General features: G+C 36.4%; 1 protein-coding gene across 7 annotated transcripts; it reads right to left on the reverse strand.

Annotated features, from left to right (window-relative positions):
• Nucleotides 1–1,363: 1,363 nt before the first annotated feature.
• LOC110878900 (protein GAMETE EXPRESSED 1-like) lies at nucleotides 1,364–3,774 on the reverse strand. Of its 7 annotated transcripts, none has more exons than XR_004861367.1 (6): nucleotides 3,306–3,774; nucleotides 3,078–3,170; nucleotides 2,553–2,952; nucleotides 2,326–2,452; nucleotides 1,831–1,975; nucleotides 1,364–1,750 (listed from the first exon to the last, which is right to left on the reverse strand). XR_004861367.1 is itself a non-coding variant. In XM_035974766.1 (2 exons), the coding sequence occupies exons 1-2, from the start codon at nucleotides 1,944–1,946 to the stop codon at nucleotides 1,504–1,506; spliced, it is 363 nt and encodes a 120-aa protein (XP_035830659.1). In that variant the 5' UTR covers nucleotides 1,947–2,053; the 3' UTR covers nucleotides 1,364–1,503. The 7 variants fall into 7 exon arrangements, 1 of the variants encoding a protein (XP_035830659.1); XR_002558307.2 differs by having other exon boundaries at nucleotides 3,078–3,197; XR_002558306.2 differs by having other exon boundaries at nucleotides 2,553–3,197; nucleotides 3,387–3,774.
• Between the last annotated feature and the right edge of the window lie 12,490 nt (nucleotides 3,775–16,264).

Genomic DNA, 16,264 nt, shown 5'->3' on the forward strand with positions numbered 1-16,264 from the left:
AATCCTTTTCACCTTGGATTTGTTTAGATCTATGAAAGATCTTTGTTTATTTATGTGGAAATCGTTCAGATCCAAGTTGTTTTTGGTGGATTGAGGCCAAAACATGAAGTTCCCAAGAACACCATGATGACATCATCCTAGAACACCTTGAATCTTGATGATTTCTCGGTTAAAAGTTAAGATTCAAAAGATAGAAAGGTGTAGGAGTGCGTGTAGATCAATAAAGTACAAGATTTAGGATGAGAATCTTACCGGATTCGCGAGAAATCGAAGGAAAGGTGGCTGGAACGAGTGGAAAGAAAGAGAGAGCTGAGACTTTCCCAAATTGGAAATGAAGGGGTATTTATAGGGTTTCCCAAAGTGGATAGGGTGGTTCGATCGAGTGGCAGCCTGATCGATCGGCTGGTCGATCGAGCGGTAGCTTGATTTTTTAAACATAAAGGACAAAACGTGTTTGATTTTTAAACATAAAAGGTAAAACGTGCTTGATTTTTAAACATAAAGGACAAAACTCGTCAAATTTAAACATAAAGGACAAAACTTGCAAAGTGGCCTAAAGATAAAGGACAAAACTTGAAATTCACTCTAAAATATATTTACCAAACTACCCAACATTTATATACAAAGTGGTAACAAATTTTACTTTAATTTATATATTGTATAAATATTTAGGATATACAAAGTGGTAACAAACTTTACTTTAATTTATATATTGTATAAATACTAGTGGGGAACCCGCGCGTTGCAGCGGGATCGACGTTTGTGCTTCCTATTAGTTTCTCCATTGTATCGTTTTGTTCGGTTATAAATCACGTAAAAGAATTAATATTAACAATCTAATATTAACACGCATAATAATAGGACATGTCAACAAAATTAGTAATCAACAATTTAATATTAACACCCATAAAATAGGACATGTCTAACAATTGGGCATTAACATATGATTAAATTCACGCTTTGACTCCATGGAATTCTTTTTCATAGTAAGATTATTAAGGTTAAATACAAGATCCAACATGGTAATGAGGTGCTCCACTGGCAAAGGCAAAGTCTTTAGACATTTGAGTTTGAGAGAGGGGGATAAAGTAGATGATTATTTTAAAATACTCTCTAGGATTTTTCATACATTTTTTAATATATTAATTAAAGTGGTTATTTATATACTGTTAAAAAATAAATCCTGTTAAAATTGAGCCTTCTCAAATTGTGGCCACAACAGTGAAGCAGCCCATGCCAATCAAACCAACAAACTCAGGGATAAGAGATTAACAATTTTTTTTTTTTTTTTATAATTTCAATTTTACTTCGGTAAATTGGAGTGAAAAATTATATTGATGCTTGCTTCTAAACAGTACAAAGATTTAGTGGTAACTGACTTTCAGAATGGTATATTGCAAAATAAACAATGAACTTTGACATACATGGATAATTCATTAGTTATATCTATGGATACATACATGCATGCATGCTTCTTTAATTAATTACAAAACAATAATTAAGCTATCGACTAAGTCGGTTACGGAGATTGTACGCTCTAGGGGTGATTGAAGCCTTGTCGAGTTGCTCCAGGGGCATACGGTAGTCAAGATCTTCCAATTCATTATCAGATATATCTTTGTCAACCCATGAAGACCAGTCAACATCACTATCATCATCATCTTCACATAAAAATTGTTTCTTTCCTTGCATTCCATTAACCTTCTCAATAAGTGATTGTGGCATTTCATGGTTCAATGTCTGATAGTCTCTGCATAAATTCAATTAATTTAAAAATTAAAAACATAATAAGTAATAGTTTTAAATAAATACAACTTGTAAATTCTTTACCTGTATGTATAAATGGCGTACAAAAGTTGACATGACGCGAGAACCACAAATATTAACCGAGCAATGGTTATAATCCACGATTGTCGTTCAATATCATTTCCATATCGAAGCACCATAAATTCAATCAAGAATATCGCTCATAACCCTACAACCGAAATAAAGAAATTACCATAAGATCAAGAAAACATCCAAAAGATAGACTCGTTTAAAGTCGTATCTCGGTCTCTCACCTACATATAGCCTGGATCTCAGACTGTAGGTTTGTTTTGTACTCGTAAACATGTAAATAGTGAATATTAATAGAGAATACACAAGGAAAGCTTTGATGACTCGCGATTTAAGCAAAATTGCATTGTGTAGAGTAAAAAGCTTGTCGATGGCAACAAACATGTTTGATTGCTTTGACTTGAAAATATCATGTCGAATACAAACGAATTCATCAGAATATTTAAACGTGCATTTAACTAAAAAGACAACTAAATCGGAAAGGCGAACCTGAGCATCTAATATAGTTTTCGAATTCTCAACTAAATCCTCATGAGATTTTTTAAGCTGTTCTTGCCTTTGTATCAGTTCCTATTGTTGACTTTGACCAAGCTTAATCAACTGTTGCAGACTTCCCCTGCGATTAAATTTTAAATGTCCGTTAATATACATATACATACATGAGCATACATACATACATACATACGTATAGATATATTATAGTTGTTATTATGTACCTGCTTTCTTCTAGTGCTTGTGACTGAAACCTTGTGACTGTCCGGAGAACCTTGAGTGTGGAACTCTGGCTTTCAAGAAGTTGCTTTTGTCTGTCTAACGAAGTTTCCGTTATGTTCTCGATATCATTGGCTTTACTTTGTAAACTATTCATCTTCATAAACATCGCATCTCCTACTTTACCAATTTCCTTTTCTATTTCAACTGCTTCGCTCCTTAAACTAACCATTTCTTCACCCAACTTATTGTCAGATTCGTTAAGCATCGACATTCCTTCATAAATCCTTTCACTCATTTTTATTTGTCCATTGTGCAGCTCCATTTGAGAATCTGATACCTTAAGAGACTGTTCGTAAATCGACTGTGAATGCTCTAACACGGTATTAACACGTTGTTCGACATCTTTTGATGTTTGAGCCAGTTGCCGTGTTTGATCATCAATAGAAGACAACGAGCCGTGAATAGGCAAAATTAGGCACAATAAACAAATCTCAAGCACATAACACCAACTACAATGACATACTAACCTGATTAATCTAATAATTCCCACATTTTGGTCCCCAACCATAACCTTTATCTTTTGGTGTGGACTCATCATCATTCAACATCAACAGTTTCTTCTGTTCATCATCATGATCAATTGCAAACTACAATTATTATAAACAATATGGATAACCAAGAAAATCATCAATAATAGAAGAAGAAAATGGCAAAATCCCCAAATGTATATGCTAATTGCTGAATCAAATAACAACCTATAAGAAACAGTTTGGTGAGAATAAAATTATAGAGATTGAAGAATCAAAGGACGACAGATGAAGGTGCTCTCGGACGACAGAGATTGAAGAATCAAAGGACGACAGATGAAGGTGCTCTCGGACGACTTTTTGCCTCTTGATTGCTCTTTCAATCTTCTCAGTGAATACATCAAAATCAAGGGGATGTTGAATTAATAAAGGACACGCTAAACCTAAGATTGAGTGGGTGGGATGGAAACGCACGACGCTTCAAGGGCAACATTCAGTTAGGGTTGTGGTGGGATTTAGAAGTGACGATGGTAACATGGATAGTTAATGTGGGAGGAGGATTTCCAAGGCGACCAGTAACAAATGATGGAGAATTGAATTCCTTTGTGGCTGTAGAGATTCAATCATAAAGCCTAATTGAAGGAGAACGATTCAGCTGAATAAACTGATGTTTATATTCGGAGGATTATGTAAGGAGAGGAGGATAAAATGGGAACAAAAATGTAAAAATATAGGTTTTATTTGAGACTTTTAGTATGCCATCTTAAAAAATTGGTGGTAAATTACTTTTATGTCCATAGGAAATGCTTTATATAGTAATATAGATATAGATTTAGGATATACAATTTAGGAAAAATAATCGGGAAGGTGATCCTATATAATTTTAAAATTTTCAGACGAAAAATAAGAACTTATACACTGCTATATGGAGCGTTGGTACTATATCGATATGGAAATGAATCGGACAAATATCGACCAGATTCCCGCCAGTAACGTTTTTTTGACCATTGCGTATGCATTTCCGTTTAAAGTTTATTAAAAATCGGGTCTTCCCGCCACGAAGCGCGGGTGTAATCCACTAGTTTTAACAAAACAAGGAATAATCTTCAGAGAACAATGACACATTAATGGGCAAGGCTGAGAAAAACTTCACAATTTTAATTATTTTTTGTAAATATACAAATGAACATAAGTTAGGTTAAGCAAAATAAGTTGTCTTGATATATAAACTTCACCATTTTCCTAATGAGCAAACTCAATGATATTAATTTGTAGAGGTTTATCATGTTTGAAAAATTGTAATTAAGTGAACTAATACAAGGAACTAACATGGTTATATAGATAGGGATAACACGGAAGACCAAATTACTCTCATGTGAACGACACGTGTGGCACGTTGATGGATCCAGGGGCGGACCTTGGTGAAGCCTAGGGTTGGCGGGCACACCCTTTGGAAAAAAATTTAGTGTATTTTTTAGGTAAAAAATCCTATCGCACCCCCTGAAAATATGCTTGAACCACTCATTCGCACCCCCAACAAATAATCCTGAGTCCGCCACTGGATGGATCAAAACGCTACAGGTAGGGCAGATGTTAGTACAATCAATTGATCTTGAGGACCACTTAATTGTAAACAAACTAGATGTAAGACCCCGCCGCGTTGCGGCCGGGCTTACAAATTCAGCCGGCATGGGTTAGTTAATAATTAAGGGGTTGTTTGTTTACCTCTTAATGAGGGTCTGAATGGTTCAGACAGACCTCTTACTGATTCAACACTTAACGACTCATACTGTTGTTTCATGAGTAAATGCCTGAATATTTCAGGCATTTGCATCTGAATGGTTCAGACATTTGCATCTGAATGATTAATTATTATACCAAGTCTCAATGATAAGACCTCTAATCTGAATTGGTCAGACATTTGTCTCTGAACGGTTAAGCATTATACTGTCTCTTAATAGTTCAGACCTCATGCTGCTTAAGCATTTAATAGTTCAGACCTCTTACTGATTCAGCACTTAACCATTCAAAAGTTACCAAACAGCCCCTAAACATTATACACGAGCTCCATGTTACGGCCGGAGTATTCGGTACCGGTACCCACTTTTTTTGTTTTTCAGTACCGGTACCGAACGGGTACCGTTCTCATCCTTACCTAAGAATGTTACCAATTAATAGTATATAAATAAATACTATAGTACATGGTTTTATCATAAAGCAATGTCCAACTTTATAAGCTAAAAATACAAGTTTTAATGCCTAACAATATTACAAATTAAGAGTATATAAATTTTGAACAACTTTATTTAGAACAAAAAAAAACCACTAAAGCACATGTACAACTTATATATACACAAACTTGTTGCAAAATAATAGTATATAAATAATTTATAATTTATAATTAGAGTTTTTTTAGGTGGGGATGAAGTCATCCACAGCCCATAGTGTCCAATAAGAAAATAAATGCTTCAAATATGGAAACAACATATAAAGCAGACTGTACAACAACTAAATCACAACAATGTTTTAAATTAATAGTATATAAATATAATATAATATATAATATATAATGTACAACCAATAAAACAAATAACACTACAAAAAGAAAACAAAAAACATACTTAAAGCATAAAGTACAATCAACCATGCACAGACATGTTAAAAAATAATAACAAAAAACATACTTAAAGCATAAAGTACAATCAACCATGCACAGACATGTTAAAAAATAATAGTATATAAATAAATTGTAGGGGCCAAATTTATATTTATTTAAACAAGGGTAGAAAGAGTATATAACTCTTGTTTATTGTTGTCTTCTTTTTCGAAAACTTGACGCTCAACCTATATTCTTGCTACACAGTATCACTCGAATTATGTAGATTTGTGTACAATAGCTTACATTATGTCACGTTGTCAGTTTCATACAACTAGGACATGTGACATGAACATATTCCACCAATATAGGTTGCAACTTGCTAGTCAACTTTTAGTTGTTAATCATAAATTGATAGAGATCTAAAACCTAATTAAAAGTCTTTTATAATGAAACTAAAAGATCAAGGTATAATAATGGTAAAACTTTGTTTAATCATAATCATAAAAATTTTGTTTGGTGAATAAATTTGTGTTAACTTTTACTAATTAACCTGTTATCATTTTTCCAAAGTATTTAGACTTGTATGTTTTTAAGGTTAGAAATAATTTTATTCTTAAATAAAATGGATAAGATGGTCACTCAAACTTTAAGTGGCCTTTTAAACGAACCGGGCCGTGTGTATCTTTTTTAAACCATGGGCTAAAATTACATCCCAAATCTTGAAGAAGCCCATAAAGCCTACACAAATATGTTTAAATTCAAAAGTCTTAAATTTTAATTCTGGAACTCCTGGGATCCTGAAATAATTTGGTACCATTGGGGTGGTGGTCTATTGACAATGACAAAGGCAAAGTCTTTAAACACCTTGAGTGGGGGGGGGGGGGGGGGGGTCTTGGGTTCAAGTCCACAGACGACAAAGAGTAAAGAAATCTGTCGTTCAAAAAAAAAAAAAAATTGGTACCAAAGTTGTTTAAAAAGTTTGCGGCTCGAGGCTAGTTCGAAGAAAGTGTGGCTTGGTTTGTAAACCAGCTGACATCGAGCCAAGGTAAGCTTGCTCGCTGGAAATTGGTGCTGCTAAAAAACATAACTGCTATTCTTTTATGTTCCATCTTTTCGAAACAATCTTATTTCTGTGGCAAAACTTTGCAAGTTTAACAAAGGTATAGAACTTGTATCATTTCTTATGGTGGTTACCGAATGTACAGGAGCCACCTTATACGCTGATGGTTACACAGGTGGAAGAGATATGCAAAGGAAAATACATGGCAAGTAAATAAATGCTTTGACTACGTCACCAAACATTGTTTAATACATGTTTCTTACAAATTTGTCAGTTACGTTACAATTTAATTCAATTACAACCATCAAGTTCAAAACAATTATCAACCCCAATAATGTTTGAAAACATGTCTTTTCAAATTATTTAACGATGTAATTCGATTAATATAAATTACTTTTTCCTGACCGGAAAGTTATCAGGTTATAACCTAGTAAAATATAAACTAAAAATAGATTTACAATTTGAGTTTTGAACTTATCAACTTGGCGCCTGAATAAGTAAACCATCAGGATCAAAAGGGCTTACAAGCCTTATTTACATGCTGATATATTAAGTAGGCACACCAGGAGGTGAGAGATGGTGGGTTTGTTCTTGCATAAAATATCTAAAAAAATCTTTGTGAGGGTGGTCAGGTGGGCAAGTGATGGGTGCAAGCGATGAGTTATATGATGGGTAATAGCACACCGCCGTGAGCATGCTATCACACGTGATGGATGCCAAATACGTGATGTTCATCACGTGTGTTGATGGAGGTGGTTTGCTTGAGAAATATAGTTGTTGAACGGCTATATTCATGGGGAGGGGGGGGGGGGGGGCGTTTTTGCTCTTTGTGGTTTGGTCATTTTAATGCTTCTGCCCCAATACAATAAAACCTCTATAAATTAATAATGTTGGGATCGTGATATTTTATTAATTTAGCGACATATTATTATATCGATAAATTAAGAAATTATTAATTTAAAGAGTTGGCTTATATTCGTGAGCAAGCGGCAATAACTTTTCACAACTTTTTGTTGCAATACGAGAATATAGTGCCTCAACTCTTAAGTGCAATGAGGAGATTTAAATATGAACTCAATATAGATTTGAAGTTCACAAAAAAACAAGTGACTATAAATTCATTTTTTACTAGATAATCCTAGAATTTTAGAATATTTTAGTAATTATTAATTTATAGTTTCGTTGGGACCAATATTTTATCTTATATTTTATTGATAGGGGTCCAATTTTGTACTGGTCCCAAGTTGGGACCGACAAATTATTAATTTTATCCAGAATATTAACTTATCGAGTATTAAATTATAGATGTTCTACTGTAGTTTAAAAATAGTCATTTTCTTCCCAGGTCTTACTAATTTTTCACCATTTTGCTCCCAGTCCCAAACGGCATCCATTTTAGCTGTTAAATTTTAGTCATGTGCCCCTCACATGAGGGGCATTTCAGTCTTTTTCCAAGATATTTTATCCCTTTCATATTAAAACCCTAAATTCACGTAACCTCTGTCATCTTGTGTTGAAGTTTTTTTTTTAAAAAAAAACATGGCCACCACACCACCACCACCACAACTACCACCAGGCCATCACCCCTATCATCGACCAGCCTGTCCAATCCACACACACACTCTCAACCCTCTCTCTACCACCAACCACTACCACATCCACCACCCGCCGTCGTCAGTGCCTTCACCACCACCCCAACCAACTCCACACACACTCTTTGTCACCACCCCTCGCTCTCTTTCTCTCTCTCTCTCTCTCTCTCTCTCTCTCTCTCTCAACGCAACTAGGTATCTCTCTAATCTGTCTCTTCGTATGTTTTTATCACAAATTATTTTCTTTTATTTAAGTTTATTTAAAGTCTTAAACTGGGTTATTGGTTCTTAACTTGTAGGTCCTGTTTACGGATCGTTCGATTACGTCACGGTGATATCTAAACCTATGTTTGTTGTGCGGAATCCATCAAACATAAGCAGAAACACCAGATTTCACAATTTTCTATGTTTTATAGACAATCTTCAATCACGGTACAAATTTGATAAGGCTTTGCCTCAAAGTCCACACCAACAACTACTGGACAGTCAGTCCGAGCACCTATTCATACTCATCTATACCTTTGTACGAATGTACTTCTCATTCGCACGAACCTGCTCATCCGTGCAGCTGAGCTTCATCCGTGCGGATGTACTCCTCCGTACGGATGAGCTTGGTTTTACAACATAAACTCATATTTGACGCTTCTAGCCCTATTACATCAAGACGTAAGCGACATGCATATGCACTAACAGTCTCCCCCTTGGCTGTTGCCGCAGTCTTGATCTTTACTCTTGATCTATGATGTGCTAAAAGTGGTCTAATTAAACTAACTAATTTTAACCATAAACTAGACAATCTAAGCTTTAGTATAAATAATTACATATTGTGCTAAAAGTGGTCTAATTAAACTAACTAATTTTAACCCTAAACTAGACAATCTAAGCTTTAGTATAAATAATTACATATTGTGATATAATTTATTCTAATATTTACAAATTTGATCAAAACCTATTTAATTACCGATGATCAGGATTAAACCAACAATCACCCCTTAATCTTAATCATTTTGTAGTAGATTCTTGACCCCAAGAGCTCCCTCATTTTAACTCCTCTTCCTACATTCGCATCACACAATTTTTTGCCGTATGTTTTTCTTGTGCAATTGCCTCACGTAACTCCTTATCACATGGTTCTTTTCATGACCTATCACAATTCTTTTTTACTTGATTGTATCACACGATTCAATCTCTCACTTTGATCGCTTCTCACATATGCAATCAATTTCTTTGCTTTAATCGTATCTATTAGATTGCAATGGTTCAACTTGATTTTTACATTGCTCTACAACCTCTTTATATACAAAACATTGACAACAACTAAGGAGATAATTGCTCCTCTAAACATGGCTACTATTGACTACATAATTGTACATAAAAGACTTGATGGAGAAGAGGATATTGCTCCAAGAATTATGTTGTTTCCTTATACCCCCGTCAATGCAAGTTGGTGGAGGTCCAAGACGAAGCATTGTGCGAAATCTTTCAAATGACGGTTTTGGTAAACTCTTGGTGAATATATCGGCGACTTGTTTGTCTGCCGAGATGAATTTAGTGTGAAGCTTTCCCGCGGTTACCAATTCACGAACAAAATGATAATCGATGTCAATGTGCTTTGCTCGTTTGTGAGAAATTGGATTTTGACTTAAGAACAAAGCACTTTTGTTGTCACATAAGAGTGTCGGGCGACCCGGTGGAAGAGCATGAAGTTCCCGAAGAAGATTAGTTAACCAAATAATTTATGATGCCGTATTTGCCATTGCTCTATATTCAGACTCACAGCTGGATCTTGACACTATCGGTTGCTTTTTGGCACTCCAAAAGACCAAGTTTCCTCCTAAGTAGATGCAATAGCTGTAAGTGGATCTTCTTGTGTCGATACATCGAGCCCAATCTGCATCTGAGAAACCTAATAAAGTAGTGTTAGGTGGACGATCAAATGTTAAACCATGTGCTAAAGTGCCCTTAACATAACGAAGAATCCTTTTAACTAGCTGGAAGTGAGTGGTTGTGGGAGTTTAAAGGAATTGGCTAGCTTGATTTACGGCATAAGAGAGATCAAGACGAGTGATGGTGAGATATTGAAGAGCACCTACAAGGGAGCGATAAAGAGTGGGGTCATGAAACGGTTGGCCTTCGGAGGTGAAAATGTCTTTGGATGTTAAAGGAGTGGCAACGGGTTTGGAGTCAAGTAAACCGGCACGGGTGAGTATGCCATGAGCATATTTGGATTGATTTAGAAAAAGACCCGATTTTGTGTGATGAACTTCGAGACCGAGAAAAAAATTTAGTGAGCCAAGGTCCTTTATTTTGAATTCCTTGTTTAGGTAAGATGTGAAGTTGTGGATGAACTTTTCATTGTTCCCGGTCAGAATGATGTCGTCAACATAAACAAGAAGATAAATTAAGATACTATGGTGATTGTAAATGAACAAAGATGTGTCGGCTCGACTGTTTTGAAAACCACAATTAAGAAGGAAAGAGCTTAATAATTGGAACCAAGCACGAGGTGCTTGTTTTAAACCATATAGAGCATGGTTTAGTTTACACACATGGTTGGGTCGGTTAGAGTCTTCAAAACCTGGAGGTTGTTCCATGAAAATGGTTTCGGTGAGGTGACCATTTAGGAATGCATTATTGACGTCTAATTCACGAAGAGTCCACTTGTTGATGGTGGCGAGACTAAGAACCACCCGGATGGTGGAAGATTTGACAACGAGACTAAAGGTGTGAGAGACATCGAGCCCCGGTATTTGTGTAAACCCTTGAGCTACAAGTCGTGCTTTGTAGCGATCAATAGATCCGTTGGATTTGTATTTGATTCTATCAATCCATTTGAAGCCAATGATATTGGTGCTAGTGGGGCGAGGAACAAGAGTCCAAGTTTGGTTAGCATGAAGGGCTTTGAGTTCGTCATGCATTGCTTGAATCCATTTGGGATTTTTGAGAGCGGTTTTGATGCCTTTTGGAATATGAGAAGAAAATAGAGAGTGATGTAGAGGATGAGTGGTGAGTTGAGCAAGGTGTGGAAAATGTTTTGGTTTGAAAATCCCATTCTTTGCACGAGTGATCATGGGATAGGAGTTGATAGCTTGGGTAGATGTAGAGGGTGCGGTTGGTGAGTGTTGAGGTGGTTTTTGATGGGCTTGGTTTGAAGGAGGTGGAATGAGGGAGTCTGTTGATGGGGTTGGGGCGGATGATGGAGTGGGAGACAATTGGGCCGTAGATGGGTTGGAGGTAGCGGTAGGTGTGGAAGCCGAAGGGGGGTTATTGGATTGTGAGCTGGAATGTGTGGAGGTGGATGGACTGGAGGCGGGTGAATTTGGTGGGCTTTGGATTGGGGTGTTGAGATTAATGGGTAATGGTTGGGGTGTTGGGTTGAGAGAAATGTCACAGATAGGTAGGCACGAAGTGGGGGTTTTTGATGATGTTGTGGTGGTTGGTGAGGGAGTGGGATGAGTGGTAGGAGTGGGTATTTGTTCCTCAAAATTGGTGATTGGTAAATTGGTTGTATTAGTGGCTGTAGGGTTTTTGTGAAAAGGTAGAACGTCTTCATCAAATTTTGCATGGCGAGTTGTGTAGACACGACCCGATGATGGTTCAAGACATCGAAAACCTTTATACTTAGGACTGTAACCAATGAATATGCAAGGGGTGCTTCTTGGTTGAAGTTTATTTTTTGTATAGTCTCTAAGGTAGGGAAAAACTCTACAACCAAAAATACGCATGTTTGAGTAAGTGGGTGGTTGATTGAACAGGATTTCAAACGGTGATTTGTCGTCTAGAAGTTTTGTGGGTAGACAATTGATAATGTAGGTAGCGGAAGTGAAAGCATCAAACCAAAAGGTGGGTGGGGACTGGCATTGAACATCATGGCTAGACCCGTTTCGGTGATGTGGCGGTGCTTCCATTCGGCCCTACCATTTTGTTCGGGTGTGTGAGGGCATGACAATCTATGATGTATGCCTTGTTGTTGAAAACATGTTTGAACCTGATGATTGGTGAATTCGGTGCCACCATCACTTTGAAAAACTTTAACATTTGTTGAAAATTGGTTTTGAACAAAAGTTAAGAAAGTGGTGAGTATGGCAAAAAAATCGGATTTTTCTTTTAATGGATAGAACCAAGTGAAACGGGAATAGTCATCGATAAAAATAATATAGTACCGATAACCATCCTTGGAAGGCACGGGTGCGGGTCCCCAAAGGTCACAATGGACTAAGTCTAGAACATGTTGTGCGCGTTTTGGATTTTCAATAAATGGTAGGTGTTTTGCTTTTGATAATTCACAAGATTCACATAATCCTGGTTTGGGTAATATAGAGGTAACAAAAACACGACCAAGTTTATTTAAAGTGGAAATTGTATCAAAAGAAACATGTCCTAATCGACTATGCCATTTATTGAATGATGCGCGCTAGTGGGATGCAGAAAGTGCAACAACGAGAGATTTGTGACCTTGGGTGAGAACATAAAGACCATTTTCGCACGTGCCTTTAGCTAGAACCTCCACTGTTTTTCAGTCCTGAATTTGGAAAAAAATCGTTAGAAAACAAAACATCAACTGGAGAATCATTTGCTAACCTACTAATTGAGAGTAGATTTTTTGTTAAATTAGGAACAACTAAGACATTTTGTAAAGTTATGGATTTATTTAATTTAGTGTTCCCAATATGAGTAATGGGTGATGATTTTCCATTTCCAAAGGTAACACGAAGGCTACCATTGTGAGGTTTTGAATTATTTAAACCATGAGTGGAGGGTAACATATGTGTTGTAGCACCTGAATCAGCGGTCCAATTCGGAGAATCGGATGCTATGTTGCATTGGGCATGAAATGCCTCGGCGAGATTTGCATCAATAGGGACCGATTTTTGGGCAAAGGAGGCGAGTTGAGGAAAGTTACTCGCATAATGACCGGTTTGGCGACAAAGTTGGCAATGTGGAGGTCGTTTGGTGTAGGAAGAGGATCAGCCTCATGAGGCAGAGGTGCGGCCTCTTCCACGAGAGGAAGAAGAACGGTTGTGAGAAGGATTGTTCGGGTGGGCATATAAGGCGGCTTGAGGGGTTTGAGAACCATGTAATTGTTGGACAAACATTTCTTGATTCTCGGCGTTAGCCAAGAGATCACGAAATGAAGGGGCCGGACGAATGGTTCGTTGAGAGGTTGAAAATTTTTCAAACAAAGGGCCGAGTCGACAGAGGAACCAATGACGTTTGTCTTCGTCACTTATGGGGTGTCCAATAGCCGCAAGTTGGTCGGCCAAGGCTTTAAATTTTTGACCAAATTCCAAAACCGAAGTTGTTCCTTTTTGAAGGGTTCGAAGGGAGTCTTTGAGGGTGTGGATTCGTTCAATAGAGGAGTTGCTATAGGCATCGGTGAGGGCTTTCCAAACGGCTTTGGCTGTGGTATGACCTATAGTTTCGGCCATGTCTTCTTCGGTTAGGGTAGAGTTAATGAGAAGAAGGACTTTTTGATCGGCAAGTTGCCAAGCAATGAAGTCAGGATTCAGGACAGTTTTGTTATCAGAGGTTATGGTTCCGGAAGGAGGAGAGTTGTTGCCGGTAATATGGTCGGAAAGTTTGAGATACGAAAGGACCGGAGTAATTTGTTTCTCCCATGTGAGATAGTTTGAGGAGGTTAATTTGATGTTAATAAGGTGGCTAAGGGAATGGAGGGGAAGGGATTGAGTTTCGGCAGCCATGAAAGGGAAGAAGGATGCGACCGAAACAGGAACAAGGAAAGCGGAAAAGCTAGGAAGAAAGGATCTTTGTTTTGGTTTAGGCTGATACCATATTAGATTGCAATGGTTCAACTTGATTTTTTACATTGCTCTACAACCTCTTTATATACAAAACAATGACAACAACTAAGGAGATAATTGCTCCTCTAAACATGGCTACTATTGACTACATAATTGTACATAAAAGACTTGATGAAGAAGAGGATATTGCTCCAAGAATTATGTTGTTTCCTTATAATATCACACAATCAATTTTCTAGTGTTATCTTGCTTGTCTAGGCACATAGTAATCAAAAGTGGTGGTTCCTCCTCTTCTATTTCAACTAAAAGTGACTCATCTTTCATGTGTTTGTTATTTAGACATTCATAAACATAGTGCCCAAGTTTCTCACATCGATGATCAGCCTTCATGATCTTGACCAAATCCCCTGTCATGACCTTTACCATGACTCGTACTATTGTGATTATGTGACCCTTAACCATGACTACCTTCTTGTCACGCAAACAAAAGCTTTTAAAGATTTTATACTTGTACTCGATTTTTAATCGTATTCTTTCCTCATAGGCTTTCAATATCTAGCTATTGCCTTATCTTATGTCATAGTATCTAACTATGAATATTGTTCTATTAATGCAACAATCTGAAGAAATTGATATATATATATATATATATATATATATATATATATATATATATATATATATGGGGTAGGGATATGGTAAAAAGTGTCTAAAATATGAGAAGGGTAGGTAAAAAGTGTCTAAAGATACCTATACATAATATAACACTATTGACTGGGGAATATAACACTACAACAAGAACTTCCCGTAAACAATTAAATGTATAGAACAAATCGAATTCGAATCACATCCCTAACATATCGTCTGATATTTTTGGCAGTTATCTTTGGAAATCAATTAATTGATAAGAATGAACAATTACTAATATACCCTTTTGAATTAGTTAAGATAAGGGATACTTGTCATTCCCAAATTATTTCTCACACTTCTCACAAAAGTTGGACTTTTTACAGGATCCTCTACCTATATATATATATATATATATATATATATATATATATATGTGTGTGTGTGTGTGTGTGGAGCCGAGACTTGTTGCTCTTGTGTTAATATTACTCAATTTCCCGATGAAGCTATCAGTTGTATCTTCTTCCTTCAATGGAATAAACATTATTAAGTGATTAAATTATAGGCAGGTTTTGTATATCATGCATGATAACTATTTTATAAATTTCTATAAATGTTCCTTCATGAAAGGCATATGTATCACACAAGTCAATTGACTCATAAATACACATATAAAACATAGGTTTAAAGTAATTCAATGAAGATTTTATATATGCATGTAAGTAAACTTTAGAAATGACACAACCATAAGTAGATGTAACGTGTGAAAAACATGTCATGTGACATCAATAAAAAAGAGTTACGTTTGTATCTGATATTTGAGTGACACAGTGGCGGACCCAGAAATTATTTGTTGGAGGTGCGGAGAAGGTGTTCAACCATATTTTCAAGAGGTGCGGTCGGGTTTTTTTGCCTAAAATATACAATAATTTTTTTTTCAAGGGGTGTGACCGCCCACCCTGACCAAAGGGTAGGTCCGCGCATGGAGTGACACCATATATTGGGACAATAACACCATATAGTGTCAAATGATGGCGCCGCAAACTCAGAAGAAAGAGAAATGGAATGATGTCGGAGCTACTTTAGGGTTTTATTATGAGTTAAATAGAGATAATGTTTATATGATTACCATTATGTATACGTCTTTATCTAAACATACACATTATTATTGGAATTTAGTTAATTTCAATGACTCTATCCGAGTACTTGTACCTGGCAAAATAACTTTTGCTCAATATAATAGACATACAAAGACCAAAATATAACGATGCCAGTAAAGACACTCATGAATCCGCCAATGGTTATAACATTAGAAATGTTTGAAAAGAAACCATAGTGTATCTCTTATTTAGATTGAGACCAAGCAAATTAAACCAACACATTCTAGTAGACTGAATTGGTTAAGGAATAGCTGGAATCACAGATGTCAGTGAACGACGGATAAAGACACATAAGAGATGATCGGTGATTCACTTGGATCCTACTATGGTGTCATTGCCTTTTGCAAGATTGATTGACATGAACAAGTCGAATCGAATCATCCATCT

Source organism: Helianthus annuus, chromosome 6, assembly GCF_002127325.2.
Source record: "Helianthus annuus cultivar XRQ/B chromosome 6, HanXRQr2.0-SUNRISE, whole genome shotgun sequence".
NCBI lineage: Eukaryota > Viridiplantae > Streptophyta > Magnoliopsida > Asterales > Asteraceae > Helianthus > Helianthus annuus.